Genomic DNA, 22,353 nt, shown 5'->3' on the forward strand with positions numbered 1-22,353 from the left:
CTGTCCAGAGTCAGATTAAACAATTCAGGATGATGTCACTTGTCAGACTACTGGACCTTACTTCCTCAGCAGGGCCCCACAGTATAGCCTCTCACCCACTATCCCAGGCTACCCTCCTAAAGACCACCATCAAGGTAGGTGTTCTTAATTGCTTGTGTTAGGATTTCATTTTCTTTTTTGTTTTTGTTTTGGACCACACTCAGCTGTGCTCGGGGTTTACTCCTGGTGGCTCTGTGCTCAGAAATCACTCCCGGCAGGCTCGGGGGACCATATGGAATGCTGGGAATTGAACCTGCATCAGCTGTATGCAAGACAAATGCCCTACTGCTATGCTATCACCCCAGCCCCAGGATTTCATTTTCTCTCTGCAGAAATATCTATGCAAGGGAGACACTGATGGTAAAACAAACCAAGGTAGAAATGAAACATGAAAGCAGTTTGACACTGGCACTGAGATTTGTGCTAATTAAATTAATTAAACCAAGTCAAAGCAAAGAAGACAAACTACTTAGCTCCTTAACGACTTACTTAGAAAGAAATAAGACCATCAAAAATTTATTCAGAGCCTATTTTTGTGTGCAGGTATATCTAGAAGCATTGAAGAAGAAGTAATATTGTATGTAGATCCTTGCTATATACTCACCACTTAAATGTTAATTTTAGCTTCATGACCACAGTTAAAGTGCAGTATCCACATTTACATTTTGTAGATATGTACAAGAAGAATCAAGAGAGAAATTAAATGAGCTTATTGAGTATGAGAGTTCAGGACTGCCTCTTTATAAAGATGTTCTATTATTTATCCTGTATTAGTATTTCTAACATAGGCATATGGGATATTTCTAGTAAACGGTAAACTCCATGAAAGCAGAAATAATTTTATTTTCTCAAGTTTGTTTTCATAAAAGTAGTTGCGTGAACAGTAATGGTCTGTAAGCATTGTGACATTCACAATCAACTTGGATTTTATCCAATATCCAATATTTTCATTTCTTTGTGATCTACTTGATTCTGAAGAGACCTGCAGTTCAGAGGCAAAAAGGAATAGATTTGGAAGACCTAGTATCCAGGTCTAACTCTTCTACTTTTTTTTCTTTCTGACCAGTATACATGTTTTTTTTTTAATTTTTTTTAATTTTTAATTATGAAAACAAAGATGCAAAGAAAGAGGACAAGGTAAAGTTACAGTGGAAGGACAATCACCCATAACATAATTCTCAGAAGAAGTCCCCTTGCTGATATCTTAACTTTGAACTTTCAGCCAAAGAACATTAAGATAAATAAAACAGAATCCATGTACAATTACTTTGTCCCTCAAGTCTCCAGATTGTAACACATTATAATATTTCTTAACAGCACACAAGGCAATCTAAAGCCATAAAACTTACTTAACTCCTTAAACATTAGAGGCATAGTATTTTTTACATTTCCATGTACATGCATGTTAGCTTAAGTTAACCTCAAATTTTAAGTGTTTTTTTTAAGGATTAGAGACAAAGGAGCACAGTAAAAACGGTATTAGAGTGGCAATTGTTGTTTGCATAGGCCCACCAAAATATGATGGGAATGGAAAAGAATAACCTTGGCCTAAATACAAAGAGACCCGACCCCTGAAGTTTCCTGGCATAAGACCAACTCTAGGCTCCAGGCAAGCTAGATCGTCCAACCCAAGACATTGTCTGTAGTGCCAACACACTTTTATTTTTCACACAGTCTCTGTTGTTGTTATCATGTTTCTGTATTAAATATCCTGGAATCTGCATATCCTTCTTTGAAGTCAGGATGTAGAGCATCCTCTCGTTTCACCTCACCATTAAAGGGCAATGCAGAGAACCCTGTCCTGTAAGCAGGTCGTTGTTGTTGTTAAGTCTTCTCAGAGTTAAGGGAAGTCTCTTTTGAGCAGCTCGATGTCTGAGCAGTGGTAGGGTCTTCTGTGGTAGAGGATTGCTTCCAGGTGATGTTATAGATAAACCTGGATGTTTTGTGGATGGCTTCCCTGGTTCAGGGGTGAATGAAAAATGCCCTTTCTTCTGAGGCCTGTGCCAGGTCGTTATGTCAATGTTCAGGTGTAAGGTCCCTTTGCACTACAAGATTTGTGTGTTCCAATCTCTATTAGATAGGATCTTATTTGTATGTATAGTATTTTCCCTTTTTAATGTGCCTATGCAAAAAAGGAACAATGCCACGTGGCGTTATTGGCACATATGGGGGCCATAAGAACAAGTCCAACAATCCCCATGACATGGTTCAATCATAAGCATTAAACTGAGGGACTCTTTCACCAAAATTCCTTGTTGAACAGCTCATAAAGAGAAGATAAAAAGTGGTTAGAATCGTCACTGTATAAGAGAATATTTTGTAAGACTTATAGCTGTCACAGAAAAAACACAAAATGTTCGAAAGAAATACGTGTCCATTTCTTTTCTTTTTTTTTAATTTAATTTTTATTTTGATCATAGTGGCTTACATATTGTTGACAATAATATTTTAGGTACATATTTACATAAAATCAGGGGGGATTTCCATCACCAATGTGTCCTCCCTACACCTCTGTTTTTGTCCTACCTCCCATATGCTCTTCCCTCCATTTTATGTCTTGAAACAGTTTGGAGTTGTCACACACAATGCACGGCTTTGGTCTGTGATGAGGATTGTGCAGTAGTACTAAAGTTAAAAAGAGTAATGTGGGTTAGTGATGTTTGGGGGGGGGTGAGAGGGTTAAGGAGTAAAAATAAGCTTTGTGGGGGTGTGGGACAGGGAAGAATACAAAATGGATATTCTGGATACATAAAACAAACATAAAGATAAGGGATACTCTTAATACATGCAGTGCACGCGGGGGCACTAGCCCCCGCGCGGTTTTCTATATGGGGACTAATCAAAAATTACCAGTGACAAACAGCACAACCGAGCAATTCTCAGCACACCCCAGTTAAGACCCACCATTTCTGGCCGCCTGGGCTGCCACCCCAGAAGGTCTGGAGACCGGGGGCAGAAGAGGGGAAGGCTGGGGGCCTATCAAGGCTCCCAGCGCACCCAAGTTAGGGAGAAGGCCTTCCACATGGGGTCGTCCCAAACCCCATGTGGCTAGAGCTAGCCTCCAGCTCAAGAGAGGATGGATAAAGAGCCGGAAGCCAGGATTTGCCCGCCCTACCCTGTACCCTTCCCACCCTAGAGCTGGGGGAAGGGCAGGGAAAGCTTGGGACCCCATCCAGGAGGGACCCCCCGACACCCATCTTGTCTGGCCACCTGGGCTGCCACCCCAGAAGGCCTTGAGACCGGGGGCAGAAGAGGGGAAGGCTGGGGGCCTATCAAGGCTTCCAGCACACCCAAGTTAGGGAGAAGGCCTTCCACATGGGGTCGTCCCAAACCCCATGTGGCTAGAGCTAGCCTCCAGCTCAAGAGAGGATGGATAGAGGCTCTTCTACTTTTTTTAAGGCTGTCTGGGGAAAGTCATTGAACCCCATGTCTGAGGTTCCTTTTATGCCTCTCAGTGATCCTGAGAGAATTCAGTGGGATGCTGTAGACAATATTTATACAAATTTAATTTATTAAAAGCCAGAATGAAACTCTATAATCATGTCTACTTTTGCATGATCAGCAGAAATGACCTTCTCTGATTAGTTTTTGTTTCCTAGTGTGTTATGGCCTTGGAGAACTTCTTATGCTCTATACTGCAGTGACCTCATTTTTGAGAACTTTCAGTGCAGTGGGAGCTGCTCATACAGCTCATGAGACCTCACTTAAAAGTCTGGTGGTACAGACCCTGAATTCCAAAACTCTAATACTGGGTTCTAGTCTCTGCCCTGTCATTGATATTTGTAAGTCACCTTGAATGAATCTTCTGTTTTCTTATGATGCTGTCACCTGCAGAGAATCTAATTTATTGATAGAAGTAGAACAATGTTTAGCCAATATTAAGTACTCAGTGATTATTGGCTGTTGTTATTGTTTGCATCTCACCCTTTAGTAGGGGTATTAGGCTTCAAGCAGTGATGCTCAGAGGTTACATCTGGTTCTCAGCTCAGGAATTCATTCTGATGGTGCTTAGGAGACCCTTTGGAATATTGAGAATAGAAGCAGCATCAGCCAAATGCAAGGCAAGTGCCCTACCTGATGTATTATCTTTCTATTTGCTATATAGTTTTATTAACAAGATCAATTAACTACATAGTTCAGAGTTGGCAACAGTGCTACAAAACTGAGATGAGGAGATGACATAGGCTGTGCAAGGTTTTACAGAACTTTAATAACAATTACTTGTTTTTTTTTCTATTAGGGTTCCCAAAATAAATAGAGCCAATAGGGGCCAGAGCCATTGCACAGTGATAGGGCATTTGCCTTGCAGGCTGATCCAGGATGGACCTGGGTTTGATCCCTGGCATCCCATGTGGTCCCCAAGCCAGTAGCGATATCTGTGACCCCCCAAAGAAATAGAGCCAATAGGAAGCATTTATCTTTATATTTATAATTGTACATATACTATATATAAATATATATTATTATGTACATTTTATATATCCTATAATAGCACATAATAGTTTGCTGTGATATATATGGTATATAGCTTGCTTATAATATCTGTTTTCTTTTTTTTTGTTCATTTGTTTTTGTTTTTTGGGTCACACCTGGCAGTGTTCAGGGATTAATCCTGGCTCTATACTCAGAAATCACTCCTGGCAGGCTTGGGGGACCATATGGGATGCCAGGATTCGAACCACTGTCCTCCTGCATGCAAGGCAAACACCCTACCTCCATGCTATTTTTCCAGCCACTAATATCTGTTTCCTTAAACTAACTCTCATATTATAGAAAACAACTATTGTATAAGGGAAAAGTACATTAATCTTCTCTTTGTCCTAGTTAGACCCTTAGCTTGGTACTCATGAACATGGGGAGATTCCATCCAACACTGGATAGCCAACATATCCAACTTCACAGTCTACTGAGATCACTGGTTCAAATGGCTACTCCATCCTCACAGACATACCCAGATAAATTAACTGTGATTATTAGTCTGTGTTTCTTTTAGAAAAAATTGATTTATATATTTATTGATATATATACATATACATATATATCTCAGGTGCTTATGGCTGAGTAATCCAAGTGATCAGGATCAAAAACATTCTAAAAGTTATAGTAGATTTAGTAAATTATGAAACATGATTGGATTCATTTACATATGTGTTATATACATATATGTACACACATATAGTTTCCAGAGATTGAACACTGGCCAGCTGTGTGTGCCTTACTTCTGTACATCCAGCCCTAAAATTGCTTTGAGAAAAAACAATCCTTTGAATTTGACCATGTTTTTTGATAAACTTGGCATTAATACATTTTGAGATCCATGTTTAGATGGCATGGATGTAATTTTTAAAAGTCTAATGACCTATCATTTAATTCAAAACCAGGATTTCTTTGGGTGAAGGCCTGTGAGGAGAATAGTCTTCACAAGACTTCTTTATTGGACATAGAAATTTGCCTAACTGGTGACTTTGGACAGTTAAGCTTTCAGATGATTTCCGAGTCCTTATCAGCTGGAACATGTCCTCAAAATAATGACTCCCTGAGATTCTCTTTGCCAAAACATAGTACACAGAGATAAGTAGAATTTAGAATTTCAACATAAGCTCCCCTGTTTCCACCAACTGAAATGACTATAGAAACATGGCTGAAAGGTTTGGCTGGTTGTCTCAATTTTCTTTACTACATTCCCTTTAGGTTTTCTAGAATTATCCTGCTGTAGCATTCTATAATAAGGTACAAGGGGAAAAAAGAAAATGTACCTGTCTGGCATTTTCCACATGTTACCTCAGTTATTCCCACACTAAGTTAAGGTTTTGAAAAAAATGCTCATAGTCAAGGTTTTTTTTTTTGGTTTTGGTTTTTGCTTTTTTTTTTTTTTTTTGTTTTTGGGCCACACCCAGCGGTGCTCAGGGGTTTCTCCTGGCTGTCTGCTCAGAAATAGCTCCTGGTAGGCACGGAGGACCATATGGGACACCGGGATTCGAACCAACCACCTTTGGTCCTGGATCGGCTGCTTGCAAGGCAAACACCACTGTGCTATCTCTCCGGGCCCTCATAGTCAAGTTTTGAAGAAATGAAAGTTCTAAGCAACTACATGATCACTAAAACCACACACCCAGTGAGGCATGGCTGTAATGAGTGCAGTGTGTTATACATAGAAAGTCTGAATTCCTTGGTCAGAGTGTATGACCAAAAACACAGATTGGCAAATTGTCTTCCAAAGAGAGGTGTGACAAGGGGGAAAAGGGATCAGAGGAGATTACAAGTTCACGATTTAGTCAGAGAAACTACTTGTTTAAAATTTTAGTTTGGTGATAGGATTCCAAGGGTCCAACTCACAGTTTGAAAATATCTACTTTTGGGAATCATCCTTACATTGTCTCATAAAGTAACACCCAGCTATCAATACCAAACAAAGGTGTTCCCCCAACTTCTCTCCTAAAACCTCTTCCTTATATATGTAAAAGTCCACTGGATAGGTACTTTTGTCTCACTCTCAATCTTCCCCCTCCTGGTGGATGGGTATTGTTATAATAAATAAAAAAATTCAGTTTTGGTTTCATGTGAGGAAACACCATGAGGAAGAGGCCACCAGAAGCCACTCTAAAGAGCCACTGACTTTTTGACTTTACTTTTTGACTGGCTTGGTGTATTACTTTTTTTGCCTCTTACCCTGCTTCTTCAGACTCATCCACCTAAGAAGTTAGAAACACGGTGTGGGGGGGTGATCTCAAAACTTGTGGATTTTATTTTACAGTCCTCATTATTTATTTATTTTTGGTTTGAGGGCCACATCTGACTGTGCTCAAGGTTTACTCCTGGCTCTGCACTCAGGCATCACTCCTAATGGGGCTCAGGGGACCATATGAGATGCCAGAGATTAAGCCTAGGTGGACCACATGCAAGACACATACTCTATCCACTGTACTATCTCTAGGCCCAGAAACATTAATGCCTTATAATGTAATATTTATATTTCTAGAAGTTTTCTATAAGAAAAACAGAAAAGTAGAAATATGGGAAAAAGAAAATGCTGTCCATCAATTCTTCCCAGGTAGTCTGGTTCAGTCTGAAACCTTGAACCGTCTGTGTAGGTAGAGACAAATTCCCTTTTCTGCCTGAAGGCATAGCAACCCACTTGACATCCTGTGACCAAAGAGGCTCAACTCTATGACTGAACCTTATCAAAATGCCAAGTCGGGCCCGGAGAGATAGCACAGCGGTGTTTGCCTTGCAAGCAGCCAATCCAGGACCAAAGGTGGTTGGTTCAAATCCCGGTGTCCCATATGGTCCCCCGTGCCTGCCAGGAGCTATTTCTGAGCAGACAGCCAGGAGTAACCCCTGAGCACCACCGGGTGTGACCCAAAAACCAAAAAAAAAAAAAAAAAAAAATGCCAAGCCACTAATTTGTTCTTGGACTAGATCTTGGACTGTGCAGCTACTTACAGCTATGTGATACCTCAAAATTTCATTGTAGAATTACAACAAATCTGATGGAAAAGATATTCTTGAGGTATGCCTTTTGTGGTGTGCCTCTGTGCAGAGGGAAAATAATGTATTCACTACCAATAGTGTATATTCAAAGTAGATTTGTCATTACCATTTTATAGAGTAAAAACCTCAGAGGAAACTGAGGATATGATTTTATTCCAGTATTTTAAAACTGGAGAGTAGAAAATATGGATTAATATTAAAATCTGTCTCACCCTAACTCCAGTCCTATAATTCTATTGTTTCTTCATTATGTCTACAGTCTCTTAGACAGAGAAATTGATATTTTAAGACATATAATACTAATAAACATAGGAACAAAGAAAGTTAGGCACGGATGTATTTAAATCACAGTTATTTCATCTCTGCAACCAAATTCTCTGTATTGACCTTCCCCATATTAAATAAAGGCAAATCTCAGATATGTTTTTAATTGATCAGGAAAAGATTAAAAAAACATTTTCTGGTAGCAAAAGAAGAGCTGCTCATAATTCTACAATATCTTTTTTTTTTCCTTTTGAATATTCATCCTCAAACTGCTTCTATAAAGACAATTGATCTGGAAGATGCCCTTTTTTATAGCTTTCAGTTGAAATTCTTTCTGATCATCTAAGGTCAGATATTTATTCTTTTCTGACAAAAATGGTACATGAAATTGATTAGACTTCTTCCTTCAATTTTCCCACAAATTGTTTCTTATTAATAAGGTTAATTTACCATAGACCTGATGAGGTTGTTAGGCTACTGGAGCATGAGTCACATGGCTAAGTCTATAATTTAAGGGAGTTCCACTCAATCACTGTAGGGGAAGAGAACAAACGAGTGAGGGCAGCAATTATTGATGCAACCAGAGTTCATCATTTTTTCTTTTCAGTAAAATGAACTCTATGTCCTTAACAGTATTGTAAAGGATGTGGGGGAAAAAACTCTCAAAAGTATCCAGAATGATCAAAAGAGGGAAAACAACTGAGTGGTATATGTTTGTACTATGATAAGTGGGGGTGGATGGGGAGAGAATACCATCCTTTCATTGTCTGTAATAATCACTGCAGAAATAAACCTGTCATTGGAAAAATCAGAAACACTGCAATAGTAACCCCACATTTGTGTTAAGAAGGAAGGATTGTGGTGCTTTGTTTCTTCTCTCCTTCCCAGTTTTGGTGGAAAAATACTTTTCCATTTTTCAGACCTCTCTTCTCCCTCTCACCCCCACCAATCCTCCCTTGCCAGAGGCAGGACCTCCACAAATATACTGCTTTAGTGTGTTTCTTATACTTTAACTCCAAACTCATAAATTTGTTAAAAGGGATAATACATTTGTATATAAATGACCTCCTGCCTTATTCTCTTTACAACTTGATTTAAGTTCAGAATTGTTTTTATGTTCTTTCTATGTCAATGCATCTAAGGATAGTTTATTCATTCTATTACAGCTCCTTTTCTTTCAACATATAAGTACATTGATCTATTCATGTATCACCTTACTAAAGGACAATTAATTTCTTTTAAATGTTCACCTTTTCAAAAGATGCTTGATTGTTCTCATAAATGCAAGCAAATTGTCCAAGGTTTTTTCCTCAGAAATGGAAATAAACAACTTCAGTTTTCCTAGGTACTGAAAGTGATGCTCCAAAGACTATGCCAACTGATATTTCTGAGTTGTTTATTCATATTCTTGCCAAATGAGATATTTTTCTTCAAACATTTGGATTCTTGCCAGGCTAAAGGGTATAAAGTGAATTCTCATTCCTTGATTTCATATCTCTTTTTATTATGAGTCTGGGTCTCTTTTCCCATTAGCTCTTCTTTGCTTTTTTATTTTTATAATGTCTTTATTTAAACATCGTGATCACAAACATGATTATAGTTATACAAACAACACCACCCTTCACCAGTGCAACATTCCCACCACCAATGCCCCTGATCTCCCTCCTCCCATCAGCATTTGAATGTTTCTCTTTGGGGGTGTTCATTTTGTCCTTTTGTTCAATTTTCTTTTGGCTTGTCATTTTCCTATGCAGGAGTCCCCAACTGAATTTAGATCTTAATTCTATGTTACATTTAACTTTTTAGTACGATGTTGTTGAGAAAATTCAGAGCATATCCTAGGGTATGCTTTTATGCAAAAGTTAAAATAATTTTCTAGGCTAGAGAGATAGAAGGTAAGGTGCTTGCCTTTTATGTAGCCAGTTAGGGTTCACTCCAAACACAGCACATGGTCCCCTGAGCACTGGCAGGAATGATTCTGGAGCACAGAGCCAGGATTATTCCCTGAGTACTGTTGGCTGTGTCCCCAAACCCTCTTCCCAAATAATAATAAATTTCCTTTTTCATTGTTTCAGTGTAATTACAACATTAGATTTTTCTGATGTTCAGCTGTTCTTTCAAATCTTGGAATAAATTTTAGTTGTTACTGATTTAATTCCAATACTAATTAGTAGTTTTAGTAGTTTTTGTGACTATGAGCAAATTCTCAAATAGTATTATAGCTTCCTTTTATATTTTGTCTATTTGTGATTTTCATAACAAATTATACTACCTTCTTAAAATGAGTTGGATCACAAAAACAAAAAACAAAACTGGGGCCAGAGGAGTGGTGGAGCCATAAAGTATTTGCCTTGCACACGACTGACCTTGGATGGACTGAGGTTCAATGCCCCGGCGTCCCATATGGTCCCCCAAGCCCGGAGCAATTTCTGAGTGTATAGCCAGGAGTAACCTCTGCGCATCACTGGGTATGGCCAAAAATCTAAAAAAAATTGAGTTGGATCATACTTGTTTTTTTCAAGTCTCTGAAATATTCATTAAAATTAGCATTTTGGAGAAAATAGTAAAATGTGAGTTGAATATGAAGGTTGTAGAGAGAAAATGTGTATATTATTATAATGTGGAACTCATTTCATCACTATCTGACCTATAAATCTTGTTGTCTAGTCACTGTAGTAATTATATTTCTCTATATGTGCTTGTTTTTTATACATTTTCAAAATGTTTAGCAAATCATATTGTTAGTTTATCATTTTCTCTTATATTTCTGAAAACCCAAGACTGTCCATAGTTTTGATTCCTCTTTTTATATGCATATGTACATATGCATTATCTCATTCTTAGACTTGTCAAGTACTGTTTAATATTACCAACCTACTTGAGCTCTCTTTTATTTAGTTCAGTTCACATCTTCAATTTCCATTTAAATAATTGGGAACTTTGGTTGTCTGGTGTTCTTTAGGGTATTAGCTGGGCATTAAAAACATCTAATCAGCTATGATCTATTTTATTGGAGTAGGTTAATCTTCATGTATTTGTTGTGATCCTTGAACTTTATGTCTTTATTGAATCTACTCAATCTACAGATTATAGTTTGTGTTTAAATTCACTGTGAATAATTTTTTGGTTTGCTTTTGGGGCTATACTCAGCTATACTGAGGTATTACTCTTGGCTCTGTATTCAAAATCATTCCTGCAGGTATTGAGGGACCCTCAGATATGCAAGGAATAGAACTCAAATTAGCCCTGTGCAATGCAAGAGTACTACCCATTTTACTATCTCTCTGGTCACATAAATTTACTATGAAAAATACTTTGTTTGATTTTGGGGCCTTACTTGGTGGTGTTCAGGGATTACTCCTTATTCTATACTCAGGAATTATTTTTGGAGGTGCTAGGGAAACAATATGGAATACCAGGGATCAAATCCACATCATCCAACATGCAAGTGCCCTGTCTGCTATACTATCGCTCTAGCCCTTACGATGACATTTTTCACATGCAGCAGTTGAAAATTACATGATATATTTTCCTATTAGTGTTTAGTATGAATTTTTATATTTATAATGAATTCAATCTAACAATAATCAAAATTTTTATCCTAGCTAATTTTTATTTGGGGGTGCAAGAGATTGAGTTCACAGTTTCTCACTTGTGAAGCATGATTCTTATTTCTGAACTCTTTTCTGTGTGTCTCTGTTCTGGAATTAAATGATATGAATACCCAAGAACAATGAGTGTAGCCTTCTCCCACTAGTTTCTATACAACATAATTATTTTGAGACTGTAATTCCATCTCATAATTATTATTCTCAAATTAGTCATTACTAGTTGCTAATTTTTGGTGGGGGGCATATCCAGTGATGTTCAGGGATTACTCCTGGATTTGCACTCAGGAGTTACTCCTGCTGAATTTGGGGGACCATAGGACATTAAAACTTGGTCTGCAGCATGAAGGCCTATCTCTTTGTCCCCCAATTATAGTCACTATTTATTTACACTTACCAATAGTTTCATTAACTTTTTTCATCCAACAAGAAGCCATAACCTTATTAATGATAGAAACAGTACAAATTTTAAGCCAAGCTGTAATTACTCTTTTGAAACACCAAAATAAAGGGGGGGGGTCTCAATTTTGCCAGATGGTTACATTGTTAATTCCATAGTAGCACTTACAATATCATTACTGTTCTTCAGAGCTCAGACTGCCTTTGCTCGCGAAACTTTCGCTTGTGACAGGGCCAATTCTATATCCTTAACTTCCACACCTGTTTCATCAACCTCTTTTTCTTCACTCTCCTCTTGTACAGTCGAGTCTGTGTATTTTCCTGAATGCTTGAGACAGCTTCACCTTGAACTTTGAATTTCTCAGCAGCTGCTAGCTGTGCTTGCTGAGATAAGTCTTCAATCTTTACTTCCCCCAAAACTCTGTAGGTATCTGAAACTGGGCTCTTATAGGCATCTGGTTTTGTGATGACAAAGAGGATTTTCTTATATGTTTCACATCGTGACTCTACTAACCCCTTGTCGAAGACCCAATTTGGACATAGCCTTCCTTGCCTTCTTTTCACTCTGGCTCTGTTTTGCTTTACTGACTGGTTCTTCATGGATCTCAGCTGCTGCTGCCAGCTGAGCTTGCTGTGTGGTTGCCTATGTAGAATATTGTTCCTCAAGTTCTGGTACTGATTCATTACTGTCAGATTCTGTTCCAGATCCTGTCTCAGCCTGGGGCTGTAGCAACTCCTGCTTTGTGCCAGGAAGGATTTCTGTGGCTTCATCAGGCATTTTGTGCTGGGGACAGGGAACCAAGATGGCGGCAGTTTATTAACAGTTTTGATCACTCTTGTTCCTATATCTACTTTATATCTTGTTCAACTTGGCAACATTTCAGTAAAGGTCTATGTAAGCAGTAAAGTTGTGTACGTGTATATTTGTATTCTGTTCTTTGTTTTGTTTTGGATTCTGGGACTCCCTAGCAGTGCTCAGGGCTTTCTCCAGGCTCTGTAACTCAGGGATTACATCTGGCAGGTCTCAGGAGGATTTATTGGGTGCCAGAAATTGATCTGGAATTGGTTGTTTGCAAGGCAATTGGTTGTTTGACATGCCTACTGTACCATTTCTCCAGTCCAATTTCCAATTTCTGTTTTTTCTTTTCTTTCTTTCCTTTTTCTTTCTTCTTTCTTTCTTTTTTTCTTCTTTCTTCTTCTTTCTTCTTCTCTTCTTTCTTTCTTTCTTTTTTCTTTCTTTCTCTTTCTTTCTTTCTTTCTTTCTTTCTTTCTTTCTTTCTTTCTTTCTTTCTTTCTTTCTTTCTTTCTTTCTTCTTCTCCTTCCTTCTTCTTCCTTCTTTTCTTTTCTTTCTTTCTTTTCTTTTTCTTTTTTTTTCTTTTCTTTTCTTTTCTTTTCTTTTCTTTCTTTTCTTTTCTTTTCTTTTCTTTTCTTTCACCACCCTGACACTCCTCAGGACTTACTCTGTCTCTTCACTCATGGCTCACTCCTGGTGGGCTTGAAATACTGGGAATGGGGGGCCGGGCGGTGGCGCTAAAGGTAAGGTGCCTGCCTTGCCTGCGCTAACCTTGGACGGACTGCGGTTCGATCCCCCGGTGTCCCATATGGTCCCCCAAGCCAGGAGCAACTTCTGAGCACATAGCCAGGAGTAACCCCTGAGCGTTACTGGGTGTGGCCCAAAAACCAAAAAAAAAAAAAAAAAAAAAGAAATACTGGGAATGGAACCCAGGCTGGCCATGTACAGGGTAAATACTTTACCCACTCTACTCTTGCATGGCTGCAGGTTTTGATTTTTTATAGGTAATTATTTTAATTCTCAAGTCTACAGAGAATGGTCTTCCAAACTCATGCTCTAAAGTATGCAGAGACATTTTTAGAAATATTGATGCTGACGTGGTGTTTAAGACTCTGGATGTTATGAGCTCCATTAGCCTTCCATTTCAATGAGGTGAAGACTCTGCTTCCAGCTCAGATGTTAAATCCCAGTCACCTGTCACTAATACCTTGGTGTATCGGATCTGAAATGCCCTTCGAGGCTATAGAATGCAGTTATCACATCTTTAACAGTGACGTTCCTCTTCATTTTTACCTTATTTTGCTTTGCTTTGCAATATTTCCTGCAGACCCTGTGTGTTTTGAGAAGAGATAGTATAGCTTCCTTGTCGCCTTAGGTGACCATGTTGGCCAGATGTACTTACATGATTCCTCTATTGAGAAAAAAAAGAAAGAACAAAAAGTTTAAAAATGTTTAAAGAAATGCTTTAAGTAACTTTTTTCTCTTTTTCAGTGCTGAGTTTGAAGAACCACATAATTATGAGGCAACAATTTCATATCCAAGACATTCTGGCAACTCCATTAACCTGTGCACTGCAGAAGAAATTACTGATTGTAAGTCTGCTAGGTCAATTAATACTGTATCCCTGTGTGGAATGAAAATGTGTCCAAAAGTGGTTGTGCTTTTTCCTCTCAAAATATTTACAGCCATTCTGCTCTAATAGATCATTTCTCCATGTCTCCCCATCCTGCCTCTTTTTTCTCTTAAAAAATATAAATTCAGTTGGGCATCAGTGCTCTCTCCCACCTCCTAGATCTGCATTTTCCTATTGCTCCTCCTCTCTCCTTTACCAATCTGCTTAGGTAGTTGACCTTTTGCAGGTATCTGGGAGATAAAATTAAGATAAGGCAATTCATTTTTCTTCCTTCTCCTCCGATAGAAACATCATCTCTCTTCTTGCAGTGTCTTTCTTGAAGCTCCCTAGTAACTCTATGTGTGGAGAGGGAGATAACTGACCCTGAGGACAGGGTGTCTGTGTGTAGCCTTAATAAGAGCAGATTCATTTAACAGATAAGTCTACTGGTCCAGCCATATGTTTTTGTGCCTCTGGTCTTTGTGATGAAGCTCAGGACTTCTTGTAAATAAAAGGAGATCCTGTCAGGTAAGAAAGTGCAGAAGCAGGGGCTCCTCATTGCATTTCTACATGTCTTTGTTCTGTTTATAAAAAGTGCTTCTCTACACAAGGCATAAACTGTAGTATCCACTGGGCCATATCTGTGTATCTGGTTCTCTGTGAATCTGCTGCTGACAGCATGTTTGTACTAACCCACTTTCAGAGACAAGAAACTGAAGATCAATCAGAGGGGTTGAGTTGTACAGGGTTACCCAAGCAATACTGAGTAGAACAAGCTCCATTGGTCTCTATGATCCATGTTCTTCTCATAATGTATTATTCTTTTTCTTTTATTCCTGCTTCTCATTCAAAGATGCTTGACTTCCCTGCAAGAAAATTTAGAAATAGATAATCTATTTTAACCTCTTTGCTAAACAGACAAAATAGTCCAAAGTCTGGAAATTTTGTTAGGAAGTTTATGAGGTTAAAATCGGATAGTTTTTAATTAGAAAGGTAAATAAATGTTAAAATTAAAAAGAATGGGATCCACTCTAATTTACTCAAATTAAAAAGGATAATTTTGGAACCAGGAGGTAATAGAATGGGTGGGGTGCTTACCTTTTATTTGGATAACCCTGGTTCAGTCCTTGTTATTGTGTATGGTCCCCAGAACCCCATCAGGAGTTATCGCTAAGTGCAGAGCCAGAAGTGAGTCCTGGCACTGTGAGTAGTGGCCTCCAAACAAACAAGCAAATAAATTCCACATTGTCTCTTTTAAACAAGGCAGTCTTGAATCTCCCTTTGACTTGTAGAATACAAGTCATGAGAGGAGTGACTCCTGCCTCTCTCACCTAGACAAAGCAATGTGGCTCCATAGTTGGGTATCTGGTCCTTTGGAGTAGAATATGCATGTTTACAACTTATGTTTCCCTAGATCACCTGCGATTTTTTTAAAGGTATTTCTGGTTCAGTAGTTCTGGGATAGACTTGAGAAGCTGCCTGTTTACAGAATTCCTGGCGCTGGGGTGCAAATACCATCTGAATAGAGAGCCCATGGGCTCAGTGGGGATAGAATCTTTGCTTTCCACAGAGCAAGGGCTCATAGAGCCCAGGAACCCAATCAGAGCTGGAATCTTCTCTCTGGGCTTTATGGAGCCCAGAGTCCCTATCTTTGTGACTTCTGAAAACCTGCCCTGAGTTCTTTCTCCTTGGGACAAATGGAGTTGCAAGGAGAACAGGGCAGGAGAAGCAGCCTGTGTGAATTTTATACATAGACTAGGTCTATCCAGGAAGATGAGAGTTGCCAGGGGTAGCTGGGTCTAAGACGGCTACTATTCTTGGCATGTCCAAGCCATCCTCTCCTCATTCCCTCATCAAATGGTCCTTTGCATTCTTCCTGGACACTGCTGCTAGGCGGAGAGGATTAACTAAAAAAAGAAAGTGCTCACACAATGGCCCATTTTCTTGTATTGAACTGAGATCATGCTTGTTCTAGCACCAAGAATCCCATCTGCAGTGTATGGGAGAAAGATGCATTACCAAAGAATTATGTCTAGGGTCCCAGTGCACCACCCTAGAAAGCTCTGTAATTCCCTAGACATTACAATAACCAAACAAAGAGCAAATACAAGAAGCGAGAGAGAAAAAGGGAAAAGCAAATTAAGCCTCTGCGGTGATCGAGATGAGCACAGCTATAAAAAGACAGTGGGAAAACTGGCGAGTAGGACAGTCTCCCTGTCAAAGTGTATGTATGGGAGCCAGGTATAAATTTGGGGCTGCAGGAGCTGGTGGACTACAATATGGGATGGAAACAAGACTATGGTGTGGCCCATAATTCACCTTGCCTCTCTCGAAAGGGCTAAGACTAGGCCAGGGAGTCTAAGTGCTAAAGCACATGTGTTGTGCACCTGAGGCCTGAGCTCAGGTACCACTAAGCAAAAAAAAATCCAAAACCAAAACAAAGGTTCACAACTATTCCAGAGAAAGAAGGCAGAAAGGAGCTCTTCAATCCTTTTGTGTAGGTTCATAAGACTCTCCCCAGTATCATCCATCATCTTCCTAACACTTATTGGTTGAATGATATCTGAAGTTCATTTTATTTATCTACAAAATAGATTAATATCTCCTTTGTGGCACTGTTCCAAGTGTTTGATAAAAACAATACATTTGAATGCAAGTGTAATTCAGCTTCTGGGAAGATGGAGCTGATGTACTTTTCTCTCCATTCCCGCTCACTATGACAACACTCTTGGATATGTCACACAGTATAACAGAGCTAGAGATTCCCTGAAAAGATTGAAGGGAGATCGATCATTCTGGGACATTCAAGCTAAGACAGGGTTGGTGGTTATTCCCAGTTTTCTCCTTGCCTTGTAACTTCCAATCTAAAGAGCTAAAGAAGCTATGAGCCAAGGAGACCAGTCTGCACATTTAAAACCCTTTAACAAAAAACCTATGCTTTCTAGCCAGAAACCCAGGACAAGGAAACTGTAGACAATAGCCATAACTACACATCACAGGAAATACAAAGTGGGGGGAGGGCTTAAAGGGAACCTCAACATCTAGTTTCACCAGCTGCAGTGATATGCCCTAAGCCTTCCCCTGGTGTGGCATTGGAAAAGGCCAAGTAGGATCTTGGACTAGTGCTCCACTAAAGAACCAATGCTGAACCTATATGCAGTGAAGACTCTTGGGGGTCCTCTCTTCCCTGGCACTTTTCATGTCCCTGCTAAAATGGAAGCAGAAAACCCAAGGCAGGATAGCCATCCAGCAATGTTCACATATTGGTTAGAATAGATCTTCCTGAGATCTCATCAGCAGAAAGTGGGGGTGAAGAGAATCAGCATCACCACACTACTCAGAAGTGATGAGGCCTCCTTTTCTCATTGGGTATTAAGGAGGCCAAGAAATGGAGAACCAACTGGCAGAGCAAAAGACACGCCTGCCCTCTTCTGTTGCCAGAAAAAGCAAGCAAAGTGATAAGATCTGGAGACTCCCATGGTGCACTATGCCCAGCCTTCAACAGCAAATCACTCATTGCACCAAGAATCTGGACAGTCTCTCTGCGAAGGAAAAGAGACCATCAATACGTGCCAATGACAAGAGTGAACTGTTCAGATATTCTGTCACATCTTGAAGCAGCTATTAGAAAAATCCTCCATGAGCAAAGGAAACAAAGAGAAGGGGAAGAGTCTTAAAATAAATTGGAAATTGGCAAATAATTGGAGAGGGTAACAACAACAACAAATTAATAAACAAATGGAAAGTTTAGAGCTAAAGAAAAAACAATGTTAAAAAATGGTTTATGTTCAAAGAAGACTGAGGTAACAGTCTGAAAACTTGAAAGAAATGATAGAAATTCTTCAGTCTGACCACTGTAAAGAAAATCTGGTGGGGACCGCAGGGTGGGGGGAAGGACAGAGTTTCCAGGATTTATCAGATAATGTCTTTCTTAGAAGTCTTGGAAGGAGAGCAAAGAAGAGGAGGTAACAAAAAATTATCTCACAACTGCTGCTAAAACTGTCCCAAATTTGGAAAAAAGCATAAAACAATAAATTCTTAAAAGCTGAACAAATCCAAGACAGGATAAACCAATTCATGCAAACAATGATCATCAAACTTCTGAAAATACAAAGCTTGAAGGCAGTAAGAGAAATGACATATGACCTGTAGGTGAAAAGCAATTTGAATGACAGTGTATTTATCATCAGAACCTGGGAAAGCCAGAAGGAAGGGATACCACATTTTTCAAGAGTAAAAACAAAAGAACTATCAACTCAGAATCCTATTACCAGTGAAAATATCCTTCAAAGTGAAGGGAAAATCAAGATATTCTCAGATGAAAAGAAACAAAGAAAATGTGTCCACCTCATCCTAAAAGAATAATGTGAAAATTTCTAAACTGCAAGGAAGCAAGGGGAAAAAAAACGAACAATGGAAAGAACAAAAACATGAATGAATGGCATACATTCTCTTTTCTTGAGTTTACCAAATTATGTTTGATGGGTGAAGCAAAAATTTGTATCATCCGACATAGTTTTAAATACATGGAAACTAAATACTGGAGACAATTACAAAGGCAGAATTAAGGAACATAAAAGGAAATGAGATTTCTATACTGCATGGATTGAATTGAATTGATTAAAAATTCATACCAGCAGACAACAAAATGTCATGTGTCGATAGTGTAATATGTGAACTAACCACTGAAAGTACTATGCGGTGAGATAGAAAAAAGATAGATAAATTAAAAAAATTATAAAAAATAAAATTCAAATAACATAAGAAGGTAAGAAATATAAAATAGGGAAGCAAAAATAAATAAATAAAAAATAAAACTTGGACTGGGAAGATAGTACAGTAGTTAGAGCATTTCCTTGCATGTGACTGACTTGGGTTCAATTCTCAGAATCTCATATGGTACCCTGAGCACCACCAAGAGTGATTCCTAAGTGTAGACACCAGAAGTAACCCCTGAGTGACCCCAAACCAAATTCAAACCAAAAAAATCTTAATGGGATAATGGGTGAATAGTGAGATTACTGATTACATTACCTTAAAATTAAAAAAGTATATTATAGGGGCCGGAGAAATATCATGGAGGTAGAGCATTTTTCTTGCAAGCAGAAGGACGGTGGTTCAAATCCTGGCATCCCATATGTCCCCCGAGCCTGCCAGGAGTGATGATTTCTGAGCCAGGAGTAACCCCTGAGCACTGTCAGGTGTGATCCAAAAACCAAAAAAAAAAAAAAAAAAAGAATATTATAAACAATATAAAATGCCTAAAATGATGTGCTGTCTAAAAGAACTTTACTTCAAGTAGGACATTGAAAGTAAACCTTATACCAAAATAAATAATCAAGTGAAACTGATGGATAAAGAAACTACTATAGTTTGAAACTTTAGCTCTCCTTATAACTACTGTATAATACCTACACAGAAAATAATCAGGAATACAGAAGAGATCATCCAGAAAATTCATAAATAAGATCTATGCGACATCTGTTTGACTAAGAACAAGAGTAAAAATTTATAGACTTTCAAGCAGATATTTAACAGATACCAAGATAAGATTTCAAGATAAAGTCTGAGCCTCAAACAAAAGTGAAGGGTTTGAAATTTTACCAAGTATTTTTGTTTTAGGTAATAAAATTAGAGGTCAATAATAAAAAGACAACAGAAAGTTCTCTAAACACTTAGAAACAAACAAAACAAAACATTTCCAAACAATACCTGAGGCCAGAAGTCTATATTCAAAGGAAATCAAAGCATATGTTGAACAGAATGAAAACACAACATAATAAATTATGTGGGGACATGCCTTAAGCTATATCTAACATTAGATACATTTGAAAATGGGAAAAAATTTCAAATCTATAACCTTACCTAAGATAAAAAAAGAAGGCAAATAAATGAGAAAAATACATGATCCCAAACCAGGGGAAGAAAATAAATTAATAAAAGAACTGAAATAAGTGGAGTCGAAACAGAAAAACAATTGAAACAAAGAAATAATAGAGAACAATAGAAATAATTAGAAATAGAAACAATAGAGAAACAAAAAAGAAACCAAAAGCTTGTTCTTTGAAAAGATCAATAAAAGAGGCAAACCCCCAGTAAGAGGGACAAAGAAACAAAGAAAGAAGATACAAATTAACACGATCAAGAATGAAACAGATCATTAAAATCCCTCAGGCATCAAAAGGATAATAAGAGAATATTATGAGCCACTCTTCACATAAAACTAGGCAACTAGATAAAAATGGAACAATTCCTCAAAAAAGTGCAGACTACAACAACTCACTAGAAATCATTTGAATAACTATGACTATTAAGAAAATTGAATTCTTATTTTAAAACTCACAAAAAAAAGTTCTAAGTCTGGATGATTATACTTGGAAAACTCTAGCAAATGTTTAAAGAATTAACACGAAATCTACACAATATCTTTGAGAAAAATAGATGAGGAGGAAACACTTCATATTCATTTTATGAAGCTGGTATTTACCCTAATACCAAACACAGCCAGAAACAGTACAAAAGAAGGAAATTGCATGTCTAAATTCTTCATAAGTATACTCATAAAAATACTTAACAAAACATGAACAAAAAGGATTCAAAAAAGATATAAAAAGAATTCTATATGATGCCCAAGTGTCATTTATTCGATGGTTATAAAGCTGGCTTAATATTTATTTATTATTTTAGTGAAACAAGATAGTTTTTCTATAACAGAACTTGCTTAGGAAGATGTGAGGGAAGAAAAAGTAGAGGGACATGTTCAAGAGAGAACATAGGCTTCTTCAGAGTAGAAAACCTGTCCAAAAACTTTAGAGACAGCAAGCAAGATACATGGTTTAAGGAGAACATGGGCTTGAGGGGCAAGTCTAATATTTAAAACTAATCAATGCAATCTATCGTATTCATGGACGGATAAGTATTATATAGTCCTATATCATTTTATGCAGAAAGGATTCTTTATTTTTAAAACCTTTCAGAAATATAAGAATATACAGTTCTTAAACTTGGAGCACTTACCAAAAAAAAAAAATCCCTATAGATAACATGCTATTTAATGATACAAAATGAATACTTCGTCCAAAAATTAGGTAAAAATGTAATTTCTCATCACTACGGTTTCGCTAGTATTAAAAGTTTTAGTCAATGCAATAAGGCAGTAAAATAAATCAGAGGTCAAAAGAAATGATTAATGGCTGATGCCATTATTATTTAGATAAAAAGTGTTCAATAAACCCTAAAGGGATAGCTTGTCAGGCTGAATACATGCTTTGCATGTGAGATGGTCTGGTTCAATCCCTGGTACCATGTTGTATATCAGCAAGAGCATTGCTGAACACAGAGCTGGGAATAGATACAAAAACTCCTCTAGGAGTTGCCCCAACAAAAGAAAGCACAGCAACTCCAAACCCTTAAACCTAATCAATGACTTCAACAAGGCCACAAGGTGCCATATTGTACTTTTTTTTTTTTGTTTTTGGGCCACACCCGGTGACGCTCAGGGGTTACTCCTGGCTATGCGCTCAGAGGTCACTCCTGGCTTGGGGGACCATATGGGACGCCGGGGGATCGAACCGCGGTCCGTCCTAGGCTAGCGCAGGCAAGGCAGGCACCTTACCTCCAGCGCCACCGCCCGGCCCCGAAGGTGCCATATTAACACAAGAGGACCAATTGTCTTTCTGTCTCTTGGCAGTGAACACAGGACACTGAAATGGAAAAACAAAAAGTACCTTTTCCAATTTCCCACAAAGAAAGATACTAGGATTAAAACTTATACAGTATATATTAGACTGAGAGCTACAAACCTGATTAAAGAAATCCTCAATAAATTAAGAGACAAAGGGCAAAGGTTGCCCTACCTCACCACCTAATAGTGAAATGAGATCAGAAGATACTCCATCCTAAGATCTGTGAAAAAAACAAGATCTCTAATTATGGAAGACTGAGTATGACAACAGCAACTGAATAGAATTTCTCCTGGGACCATAAAGAAAAACCTTGGGGTAGGACAACCAACAAGCCCAGAGCCTGTAGTCAGTCATATGACAGTATACTTCATGGGTGAAGGCACTGTGTACCATTTAGGCCAAGAAAATTTCCTTTCTAATTTCCCCAACATTTACTGTGCCCATGAAAAAAATCTTGCCAC

The 22,353-nt window shown here is 38.2% G+C and overlaps 1 protein-coding gene and 1 pseudogene across 1 annotated transcript in view; one reads left to right on the forward strand and one right to left on the reverse strand.

Annotated features, from left to right (window-relative positions):
* FYB2 (FYN binding protein 2) overlaps nt 1-22,353 on the forward strand; it is an 85,579-nt gene that overhangs the window by 18,665 nt on the left and 44,561 nt on the right. The window contains 1 exon segment of the mRNA XM_049775465.1: nt 14,087-14,187. Coding sequence (XP_049631422.1) covers nt 14,087-14,187 — 101 coding nt within the window.
* LOC126010981 (nascent polypeptide-associated complex subunit alpha-like) lies at nt 11,941-12,598 on the reverse strand (annotated as a pseudogene).

Source organism: Suncus etruscus, chromosome 6 (genome assembly GCF_024139225.1).
Source record: "Suncus etruscus isolate mSunEtr1 chromosome 6, mSunEtr1.pri.cur, whole genome shotgun sequence".
Taxonomy (NCBI): domain Eukaryota; kingdom Metazoa; phylum Chordata; class Mammalia; order Eulipotyphla; family Soricidae; genus Suncus; species Suncus etruscus.